Raw genomic sequence first — 12,559 nt, 5'->3', positions numbered from 1 at the left:
AAAAGAGTAGATGTGTTGCTACACAGACTAGAACAATATCTATCCCCCAATAAATTCATCCCACCACAGAAAAATATCATAAACACATGAAGTTAGACCCATACGGCTGAACCGTATACAGCCTTAACAGATGAAGTTGAGCTGTATGTTTCCATATGAGTGAATTAAAGTAAGTTGCAAGCAATTCAGATGGAACTAAAAACACAGACACAGCAATACTGTCTAGGGGGTTATTAATATGCAGTAACACTGCAGAAATCCATGAACATTTTTTACGATTTATTTATTATTATGTATACAGTGCATTTCCTCCATGTACACCTACAGGAGAGAGGAGGGTATCAGATCACATTATAGATGGCTGTGAGCCACCATGTGGCTGCTGGGAATTGAACTCAGGACCTTTGGAAGAGCAGCCAGTGCTCTTAACCTCTGAGACATCTCTCCAGTCCCTGTTTTTGTTTGTTTGGTTTTTAATGGCTTGGGATGGGGAGGTGGCTTAGCCATTAAAAACGTGCACTGAGTTCAGGTGCCAGCATGCATATTTTTTGGCTCACAACTGCCAGGAACTCTAGCTGCAGCGGATCCAACACCTCTGGCCTGCAAAGGTTCTAGCGCTCAATTGCACACATTCATTTGCAGGTACATGCACACATCATGAAATTAGAAACAAGATAAATTTCAAACAAACAAACAAGGAAAACCAGTGGTTACTCAACGTTATGGCCTAGGGCTCATGATCTCCAACACTTGAACCCCACATAGTGGTGCTACTTTGGGAAGCCGTGGGACATTTTGGACATAAGCTTTGTGGCAGGTGAAGGATTGAAGGGTTTATGAGTTTATGGCCCCTAATGTGCCCAGATGTAATAGGTCACCAGCCAAGCGCCCACCACCACATAACAAACCCGATAAAAGGCTTCAGTCCCAGCAGTTGGCAGAGGCAGGAGGATCTCTATGAGTTACCAGGTAGCCAAGGCTACATAGAGAGACTGTCTCAAATATGTGTGCACATATATATGTGGGTATGAATGCATATCGTGTATGTGTGCATGGACGTGTATATACATGTGTGTGCATGTGTGTGCATGAAGGTGTGCACATGAGTACGTGTGTGTTCATGTTTGTATGTATATATGTATACGTATGTATACATGTGTATGTACTAATGCATGTGTGTATATGTGTGAAAGTCTGTTCATTGGTGTATGTTTATATGTGTGTCCATGTTTGTACACATGTGTGTGATGTTTGTGTGTGCAGATATATACATTTATGTATGTATATGTGTGTGTGTGTATGCGTGGGTATGTGTGTATGCACATGTGTGTGTATATCTGCTAGAAAGAGTATGCATGAGTGTATTGAATATGTGTGTGAGCATGTTTGTATGTGAGTAAGTGTGTGTGTGTGTGTGTGTGTGTGTGTGTGTATGTATTCTAAATCTTTTTACTTCTCTGTATTACTTCACGTGAATCACCTGTGTCTTGGGCCTTGGAACACTGAAAAGCCTCCTACATTATTTTTTGCCTATAGCAGCCATGTTCACCTCTATCACTTCATCCTTCACAGACGTCTCACTGAGACGGTGAAGCCCTGTGTGATGAGGCGCTCCCTAGCCTGTATCATCCTTCACTCCATAAGACCTCAGCCATGCAGGCCACTCAGGTGCATATAAACACGATAAGCTGCCTCTCACTCAATCCTTTATACACATTGCCTGGCTCAATCACAGCTAACTGACTGTCTTTTTTTTTTTTTTTAGTCAACTTTCAAGTCTCATCTCAAACGTCAGAGAAGTCGTCCCTAACCACCCAGACACTAGCTTTCCACTTCACAATCTTGCTTCCTAAAAAGCCACCTGGTCCACAGCCAGAGCCTTTCTTCATTTGTTTTCATCAATACCATCTTTATCCAGTAGAATGCAAAGTGTGGGAGAGCAGAGATCCTGTCCAGCTTCTCCTATGTACCTCTGGCTCCAGGCACAGCAAGAGGCAGTCAATGAACACTTGCCAAATGAGTAAGTGAATGAATAAACAAACAATAAACCAAATTCAAACAACCTTTTAAAAAGAATTTCTGGCTGACATCAATAGTAACAATAATAACTAACATAGAAAAAGCAACCAAAAAGTGCTTATATTGATGGTTTATTACTATCCACTTAATAAGAAACAGTTACTGGGGTTGGTGCTGAGCACTACTTGGGGGAGGGGAAAAGACAGAGAGAGGAGAACCAGAGGAACATGGAACTAGTCTTCCTCCTTTGTATTCCTTTTTACTTAATATCAAGACATTTTCCCAGGTAGTACAGATTACTAAAATTCAGTGATAACTCTCAAACTTTATTTTATCTCAAACTGTAACTCTGGCTTCACTATGAAATACAATTATCTTTTTACCAGGACAGATGGAAAACATAGTATTGCAGTGACTTGTTCTTGCCTCTGTCTCTTTCTGGAAGAGAGGGGGAACATCTAAACATTTAAAATTACAAGACCCAAAGGACAATAAAATGTCCACAGTATGCCAATCTGTAAGATATACATAATTTACAAAAATCAAGATTTGTTTATCAGATGTTCCTTGAATCAAAGAATCTCATATTCATGTCGTCAGCAATCTCTATCAAATATAAAATACTCTTTTCTTTTATAATTTTATATTAAATCATTAGTGGAAAAATAACTCTACACCTCAAAAGCATGAGCAAGTTGCCATTATTACTTCCTAAACCTTTACATTCTGTGATCAGCCTAAAATAAAAGAGATGGGACCCAGGGTCTTAAAGTCACTACACCCAGGTCTAGCATTAAATGAAAATCATGATATATAAATAGCAACAAACAAACAGTGTGTTGAAGGCACAGCCCACACAACAGGAAAGAAGCTTTGTCAGCTATTCATCCGACACCAGACTAGTATTTATAATACATAGAGAACTCAAAACCATTTAAACAACCAGTTCCCAAATTGTCCCAGTAATAAACGGGTTAATGAAGCAAACCAACCATTCTCTTCAAAGGGATAAATGTAAATGGCTAATAAGCACAAGGAAAAGTGTCACATACCATTAGCCATCAGAAAAATACAAAGTAAAGCTGTGTTGTGAAGATGACCATTGTCCTGAGAACAAACGACAACAAATATGGAGACCGGGAACCCTTTAGGCTCTGCTCACTGGCATGTGAAGGAGCAGACCCACTGTGGAAGCCAGTATAGAGGTGGCTCAGAACACTAAAACCACAGGGCTGCAGAGATTGTTCAGGGGTTAAAAGAACATTTACTGTTCTTACATAGAACTTGGGTTTGATTCCCAGCACCCACATGTAGGCTCCAACCATCTGTAACTTCAGTTCCAGGGGATCTGATGCCCTGTTCTGGCCTCTGTGGGCACCAAGCACATACATGGTGTACAGACAACATGCAGGCAAAACACATACACAAAATAAAAGCAAATACATCTACAACAAAAACTGAACCACAAGCACCATACAGTCAGTCTATACCACGCCTGGATGCCTACCCAAAGGGGTCTAAGTTAACATACCACAGACATATTTGAACATCAATCCATGTTATTTGCTGTAGTATTCACAATAGCCAATTCTTGTAACTAACCAAGATGCCCATCCATAGATTAATGAGTAAAGAAAATGCAGCACAAATGCACAGTGGAGTTTTATTGAGCCATAAAGAAGAATGAAATTACCTTCTTCTCAGCACCTCATGGAACCTTCCAGAAAACTGGCCATATACATGCTCACAAAGCAAGTCTCCATAGGTACAAGAAAATTGAAATAACTCCCTGTATTTTATTAGACCACCATGGATTAAAGCTGGACTTCAGAAACAACAGAAAGCCTATAAACTTGTGGAAACTGAACAACTCTACTCAATGAAAAAATAAAGAAAGAAATTAAAGACTTCCTAGAATTGAATGAAACTGAAGGCACAGCATACCCAAACTTATGGGACACAAAGAAAGCAGTGCTAAGAGGAAACTTCATAGCACTAAGTGCCTTCATAAAGAAAGTAGTGAGATCTCATACTAGCAACTGAAGAGCTTACCTCAAAGCTCTAGAACAAAAGGAAGCAAACACGCCCAAAAGGAGTAGACAGCAGGAAATAACCACCCTCAGGGCTGAAATCAATAAAATAGAAACAAAGAGAGCAGTACAAAGAATCAACAAAACCAAGAGCTGGTTCTTTGAGAAAATCAATAAGATAGACAAACCTTTAGCCAAACTAACTAAAAGGCAGAGAGAGAATATCCAAATTAACAAAATAAAAAATGAAAAGGGGAAACTGGGACAGACGGGAAGGCATCCTATTGGGACTCTAAATGAGAGACGCATGGGAGAACAGCAAAATAAAAGGATCCAGAGGGTCCTAGAAATCTACAAGTAGAACAATGTGATAGGCAGATTTGGGCCCAGGGGTCCCGCTCAAACTAAGGCACCAGCCAAGGACAATACAGGAGGTAAACTTTAAACCCCTTCCCAGATCTAGCCAATGGTCAGAATATTCTCCACAGTTGAGTGGAGAGTGTGATACGACTTTCTCACATACTCTGGTGCCTCACATTTGACCATGTCCCCTGGAGGGGGAGACCTGGTGGCACTCAGAGGAAGGACAGCAAGTAGCCAAGAAGAGACTTGATATCCTATGAGAATATATAGGGGGACGTAATCCCCCTCAGGAACAGTCATAGGGGAGGGGAATAATGGGAAAATGGGGGGGGGGAGGAATGGGAGGATACAGGGGATGGGATAAACATTGAGATGTAACAAGAATAAATTAATAAAAAAAAATGCAAAAAAAAATGAAAAGGGGAAATAACAACAGACACCTAGGAAATCCAAAGGATCATTAAGTCTTATTTTAAAAACTTGTACTCCACAAAATTGAAAAAAAAAGGAAAATTGTTATAACCCCTAAGGAAATTGAAGCAGTCATTAAAAGTCTCCCACCCACCACCCAAAAAGCACAGGTGGTTTTAGTGCAGAATCCTACCAGACTTTCTATATTTGCTAATACCAATACTCTTCAAATTATTCCACAAAATAAAAACAGAAGGAACATTCCTTACTAAATCCATTTTATAAGGATACAGTCACCCTGATACCTAAACTACACAAAGACTCAACAGAGAAAGATAATTTCAGATCAATCTCTCTCATGAACATTGATGCAAAAATACTCAATAAAATACTCACAAAGTGAATCTAAAAACACCTCAAAAAGATCATCCTCCATGATCAAGTAGGCTTCATCCAAGAGATGTAGTGATGGTTCAACATATGAAAATCTATCAATGTAATCTACCACATAAACAAACTGAAAGAAAAATAAAACCACTTGACCATCTCATTAGATCCTGAAAAAGCCTCTGACAAAATCCCACACCCCTTCGTGATAGAGACCAAGGATACAGGGCACACACCTAAACAAAATAAAGGCAAAGGACAGCAAGCTGAACGCCAACATCACATTAAATGGAGAGAAACTTAAAGCAATTCTACTAAACTCACAGACAAGACAAGGCTGTCCACTCTGTACCTATTCAATATAATACTTGAAGTTCTAGCTAGAGCAATAAGACAGTTACAGGAGATCAAGAGAACACAAATTAGAAAGGAAGAAGTCAAAGTATCATCATTTGCAGATGTTATGATAGTATACATAACAGACCCCAAAAATTCTAGCAGGGAATTACTACAGCTGATAAACACCCTCAGCGAAGGGGCTAGATACAACATTAACTTTAAAACATCAGTATATAAAAACAATAAATGGGTTGAGAAAGAAATTAGGGAAACAACACCTTTCACAATAGCCTCAAATAATATAAAATATTTTGGTGTACATTTAACCAAACAAGTGGAAGCCCTGTATGACAAGAACTTCAAGTCTTTGAAGAAAGAAATTGAAGAAGAGTACTACAGAGCAATAGTAATAAAAACTTCATGGCATTGTAATAAAAATAGACAGGGTGACCAATTGAATCAAATTGAAGACCCAGAAATAAACCTAGACACCTATGGGCACTTGATTTTTTACAAAAAAAAAAAAAACAGATTTATGCAATGGGGGAAAATAAAGCATCTTCAACAAATGGTGCTGGTCTAACTGGATGTGTACATGTAGAAGAATGCAAATAGATCCATATTTATCATCCTGAACTCAAATCCCAAGTGGACCAAAGACTTCAACAGAAAAGCACACACACTAAACCTCATAGAAGAGAAGGTGGGAATAGCCTTGAATGCATTGGCACAGGAGACAACTTCCTGAACGGAGCACTAATCATGCAGGCTCTGAGATCAACAATTAATAAATGGAACCTCATGAAACTGAAAAGCTTCTGTAAGGCAAGGGACATTGTCAAAAGGACAAAATAGCAGCCTATGGACTGGCAAAAGAGCTTCACCAACTCCAAATCCAACAGAGGGCTGGTATTCAAAATATTTAAGAACTCAAGAAACTGTAAATTAACAAACCAAATAGCCCAGCTAAAAAAAAATGGAGTACAGGGAAATAGAGAGAGAGGGGGCTTAGCGATTAAGAGCATCAACTGTTCCTCCAGGGAACACAGGTTCAGTTCCCACATGGCAGCTCACAACTGTCTGTAAATCCAGTTCTAGAATATCTGACACCCTTACACAGACATCCATGCAGGCAAAATACCAACATACATGAGATGAAAATAAAATTTTTTAAATGGGGTACAGATCTAAACAGAGAATTCTCAACAGAGGAATCTCTAATGGCTGGGAAGCACTTAAAGAAATGTTTGACATCCTTAGTCATCAGGGAAACATAAACCAAACGACTCTGAGTTTCCATCCTAGCCCCTATCAGAATGGCTAAGATCAAAAACTCAAGTGACATCTTGCTCTGGTGAGAATGTGGGGCAAGAGGAGCACTCCTCTATTGCTGGGGGTCAGCGGGAGGTCAAACTTGTACTGCCACTTTGGAAATCAATTTGGTGGTTTCTCAGAAAATTGGGAATAGATCTACCTCAAGACCCAGCCACACCACTCTTGGGCGCTCTACTATACAACAAGGACATTTGCTCAACTATGTTCGTAGCAGCTTTATTCATAATAGCCAGAAACCGGAAACAAGCTATACGTCACTCAACTGAAGGATGGATAAAGAAAATGTGATACATTTGCACAATGGAGCATTACTCGGCTATTCAAAACAATGACATTATGGAATTTTCAGGCAAGTGTATAAATCTAGAAAAGTTCATCCTGAGTGAGGTAACCCAGACCCAAAAAACAAATATGGCATGTACTCACAAGTGGATATTAGTGCTAAAGTAAAGGATAACCATGCTACCATCAATAGACTGAAAGATGATATGTTACAAGGAGGGCTCAAGGCGAGATGTGGGAATCTCACTGAGTGGCAGGGGAATGGGGCACGGGAGCAGGAAAAATCAGGCAGGGAGGGAGTAGGGGAGTTAGTACTGGGAGAGACAACTGGAATGGTGAGGGGGGCATCTCTGGAACAAGCTAGAAACACAGGGTAATAGAAACTCCCAGGAATCTATGAGGGTGACCCTAGCTAAGAGTCCTAGCAATGGGGATACGGAGCCTGAACCAGTCATCGCCTGTAACCAGCAAAGACTTCCAATGGAGGAACTGGGACACCAACCCAGGGACAAAACGTACTGCAGCTTCAATCTACAATTTGTCCTGCCTGCAAGATTTGCACGAGTAAAGATAGACCAGAAATTGAGGGAATGGCCATCCAATGACTGTCCCAGCTTGAGACCCATGCGAGGAAACCTATAATTGACACTATCAACGATGCTCACGTCCCTTGCCAACAGGACCCAAGCAAAAACCCCCATCAGAAGAGCTTCACTCAGCCACTGATGGAATCGACTGCAGAGACACACGGCCAAACAGTAGGTGGAATATAGGGACTCCTGTAGGAGACAGAGAGGAAGGAGTGTAGGGGCCAGAGAGACCAACAGAATCAACTCTCTGGGTCCATAAAAGTTCACTGGAACTGAACCACCAACTAGAGGGCATGCATAGGATTGACCTAAGCCCTCCTCACATGTGTAACAGATGTGCAGCTTGGTCTTCCTGTGGGACTCCTAACAGCAGGAGGGGCTGTCTCTGACTTGTTGCCTGTCTTTTGGACCCTTTCTTCCTACTGGGTTGCCTCATCCAGCCTTAACAGGAGGAGATAAGGCTAGTCTTGCTGCAGCTTCATGTCAGAACTGGTTGATATCCAGGGGAGGCCTCCCCTTTCCTGAAGAGAAAAGAAGGAGAAGTGGGGGATGGGGCAGACGGGGACTCGGAGGACAGAAGGGAAAAGAAATTGCAGTTGAGATGGAAAGTTAATTAATTAATTAGCTAATTAATAAAAAGTGAAATTGTGTCATTTGCATGAAAATGGATACAACTAGAGACCATCAGCTAGATTCAAAAAATAAATATCATATTTCCCCTTATATTCATAATCTAGATATATGTAATATATATAAAGTCATATATATATTTGAACAATATAAAAGTAAAAGGGGGGCTGGAGAGATGGCTCACTGGTGAAGAGGACTGACTGCACTTCCAGAGGTCCTGAGTTCAATTCCTAGCAATCACATGGTGGCTCAAAACCATCTATAATGTGATCTGATGTCCTCTTCTGGCCTGCAGGGGTACATGCAGACAGCACTGTATACATGATAATAAATAAATAAAACTTTTGTTTTTAAAAGTAAAAGGGAAGACTATGTGAGGAGAAGAAGTTATCCAAAAGAAAAGACAGAGAGACAAAAATAAGTAATTGGAGTGAATATCTATAAGCATGCATGCAAATTTTATAATGAAACCTATTACTTTATATGCTAGGTGAAAAATTTAACAAAAAAGGAAAAAGAAAACACAGAGAAAGAAGACAGATTATTATATACATATACATATGTGTGTGTACATATATAAAAATATATAGTAAAATTCATTTCAAAAATATTAATTACTTACCCCTTGGCCTAACTTCCTCTCATAGGTTTTGTTTCGTAGTCCTAATCCCAATAACCCAACACCAACAAGCAGCCACAAAGCTAAGTAAAAAAAAAAAAAAAGAAAGAAAGAAAAATAAAGAAGAAACATTAAAAAGAAATTAAAATTTTTAAATAACCTTTTCAACATTATATCTATTGGCCAGGGAGTCTGTGTAGGACATATATACATAACCATACTTTATAAACCAAAGTTTTAAAGAACATTCCCTGAGACCATCTCAAGAGCAGTGAACATAAAGTAAAAATAAATTACAGAATACACAAGAAAAATTATTTTTGTGGGTACAAAAACAATAGGAAAAAACATGCTGAAGAGCCAAGCACACAAAGACGTTAGATGTCAGAAATTTAAGACTCAAGATATAAAGTGAATATGCCTAGTGTGTTTAAAAAGAAGAAGGCATGCCAAAGAGTGTCTGTGGAGTGTAAGGCTAAAAACAAAATAATCAGGGACATTTGTAAAGAAATAAAGCAGACTTTAAAAAAAAAAAATAGAGGTAGAGTGATGGTTCGGCAGTTAAGAGGTTTGATTCACAGTGTGAGAACCTACATCTGTCTATCACTCTAGTTCCAAGGGATCTGCTTCCATGGGCACCAGGCATGCATGTGGTGCACAAACATACATGCTGGTGAGCAATCACATACATAAAATAAAGTGAATGTTTTAAAAATAGAAATAAAAATATATAATTTAATGAATGAGAAAAACCCAATGGGCAATAGATAGACCATATTAGACAACGCTTCAAGGAGAATCAGGGCAGAAGCCAACAAAGAGGTAGAGGTACTTACTAAGTTTCATGTATTTTTCACTCCTTCTCAAAAGCACTTTAGGACTGTTTTTTGTTTGAAGAAGAAAGTCAAGGTTTCTTTTAGGTCCAAACAGCATACTCAATCCAATAATTACCATTATGGTCCCTGTTAAGAGAGAGGGGGGGGGGGGGAAAGAGGGAACCAATATAACCCAGTGCTAAAATGTGAGGCCAAAGTTTCAATACTCAGTATCATAAAAAATTAATAGATCTTAGAGAGAGGAAGAGAGAGAGAGAGAGAGAGAGAGAGAGAGAGAGAGAGAGAGCACGAAATTGGGAATAAAAAGACGGCTCAGTGATGAAGAGCACTTACTGTTTTGCAGAGGATAGCATGGGGGAAACCTAGCTGGCACTGAGCTGGAGGCTGAGAACGACACTAACAGCCTGCTGCAAGGTGTGTCCACGGATGTTAAGAGAGTCACCAACCATTTAGGTCCACTCAATAAAGTGAAGGCCATATCTGACACTTAGGCCAAGAACCTGACACTAGACAGGTCACGGGTCCTAGAGGAAAGCCTACTTCCACTACCCTGCTGGACGGTCATAGCAATAACATGACTCCTAACGATACACCGCTACACGTATAGATCCTACATGGTCATAGCAATAACATGACTCCTAACATGTATAGATAGTACCTCACTCACTCAACCCTCATGAGACGAGCTCCTTCTTGCAGAAGATGTTAACACAGAGACCCACAACCGAGCAATGCACAGAGAATGAGGGGCTTCACAGTGCTCAGCCCTAAAAGAGATGCCCTTTTTCACACTCCTCCACTCAAGGCTCAGGAGCTATGCAGAGAAGGGGGAAGAAATGCTGCAAACGGATGACTCCAAGGAAACAGCGCTTTCCAGACTCAATAGAATTGATTCCCAGATAAGCTCACAGAGACTGTGGAAGCATGCATAAGACCTGCACAGGTTCAAACCAGACAAAACCCCAGCACAGAGACTGGGAAGTAGGCACAATGTCCTTCCCCTAACCCAGAAGCGAGGAAAAGGAAAAGCAGTTTTTCTCAGTGGAGTGACACTTGGGTCTATGGAACACATCCAAGGCAGGCATCGTGCTTAATAGTGGCGGCCAACATAAATCAGACTCCATGATTTTTTGTGCGCACTGTTTGCTTGTCTTTTTATTATTATGTTTGTTTTAATAGAGAGAAAAAATGTAAAGTCGGGTAGGTAGAGAGGTAGGTCTTGGAGGAGTTAAGGGAGGAGAAAGAATATAATCAAAATATATGAAATTTGCAACAAAAAAACCTAACAACAAATAAGTCCATTTTTTAGAAAGCTACTCAGCATCACCAACTTTCCTTGCCTTGCTTCTATGGCACTCTTACTAAAGAAGGTTCTCATTTGTACAAAGCTGATATAAATCATGTTCTCATGGTCCTATGAGTAAGAACGACCTAGAAAAGCTCACCATTGACAGAGCTCCAAAGCATCAAAGTTAGGCACAGCACAGCTTTTACTTTCACTCTCATCCTCCACCTGGCAGCACCCTGAGCAAGCTGGGGGAAGGGAAAGGTAGGACACTGGAGAGAGCAGAGTCGGACAGAGTACACCCACCTGAAAGAAACCACAAGGGTTACCAAGTTTGCAAAGCCAGGCAGCTGCAGGGAAAATGCGGGAAAGTGTGCATAAAGTCCCACCTGCAACCAACAGACTGTTTGCAATTGCTATCTACTGGGAGAGGGAAAAGCCAGTTTCCCTCAACAGAGTGACACTGGGTATATCAGCCACACTCCAGGGTGAGTCGCATGCCCAGAGGGATTGGTCCACACAAATGGGACGCCATGCTTTTTCTGTGGGTTGTTTGTTTAGTAAAGAGAAATATTGTAAAGCTGGGTGAATAGGGAGGTGAGACGGTGGGAGGATTTGGGTCATGGCTATCTATTCCTCTAAGGAGTTGAGAGCTCTAGCCAAGACTAGACGAACTGGGGAATTTTCAAAAGCTTTCCCTCGAAGACCATGTTTCACTTAACAGTCAGTTTTCCAGAGCACCCTGTCCTGGCAGATGTCTAGCTCATGGGATAGGACGGTGGGTGTGAGATGCAGTGCTGGGAGAGTGGTGGGTGTGAGATACAGTGCTGGGAGAAGGTTGTGGGTGTGAGATGCAGCACTGGGGGAAGGTTGTGGGTGTGAGATGCAGTGCTGGGGGAAGGTTGTGGGTGTGAGATGCAGTGCTGGGAGAAGGTGGTAGAGCAGAGCTGGGAGAGTGGTGGGTGTGAGATGCAGTGCTGGGAGAAGGTGGTGGAGCAGTATTGGGAGGAGGTGGTGGAGCAGTGCTGGGAGGAGGTGGGGAGCAGTGCTGGGAGAAGGTGGTGGAGCAGTGCTGGGAGGAGGTGGGGAGCAGTGCTGGGAGAAGGTGGTGGAGCAGTGCTGGGAGAAGGTGGTGGAGCAGTGCTGGGAGAAGGTGGGTGGAGCAGTGCTGGGAGAAGGTGATAGAGCAGTGCTGAGAGAAGGTGATAGAGCAGTGCTGAGAGAAGGTGATAGAGCAGTGCTGGGAGAAGGTGGTGAGCAGTGCTGGGAGAAGGTGGTGAGCAGTGCTGGGAGAAGGTGATAGAGCAGTGCTGGGAGAAGGTGGTGGAGCAGTGCTGGGAGAAGGTGGTGGAGCAGTGCTGGGAGAAGGTGGGTGGAGCAGTGCTGGGAGAAGGTGATAGAGCAGTGCTGGGAGAAGGTGATAGAGCAGTGCT

The 12,559-nt window shown here is 41.5% G+C and overlaps 1 protein-coding gene across 1 annotated transcript in view; it reads right to left on the bottom strand.

Moving 5' to 3' along the window:
• The window catches only part of Cwh43 (cell wall biogenesis 43 C-terminal homolog), a 51,121-nt gene that overhangs the window by 26,837 nt on the left and 11,725 nt on the right, over nucleotides 1-12,559 (bottom strand). The window contains exons 8-9 of the mRNA XM_051170645.1: nucleotides 9,842-9,967; nucleotides 9,009-9,088 (exon numbers count right to left, since the gene is read on the bottom strand). Of these exons, the coding sequence (XP_051026602.1) occupies nucleotides 9,009-9,088; nucleotides 9,842-9,967 (206 nt within the window). The remainder of the gene's footprint in view (nucleotides 1-9,008; nucleotides 9,089-9,841; nucleotides 9,968-12,559) is intronic.

This window comes from Acomys russatus, chromosome 28 (genome assembly GCF_903995435.1).
Source record: "Acomys russatus chromosome 28, mAcoRus1.1, whole genome shotgun sequence".
In the NCBI taxonomy this organism is placed as follows: domain Eukaryota; kingdom Metazoa; phylum Chordata; class Mammalia; order Rodentia; family Muridae; genus Acomys; species Acomys russatus.
Note: the sequence above shows the minus strand (reverse complement) of the source record. Positions and strands in the feature narration are given on the sequence as shown.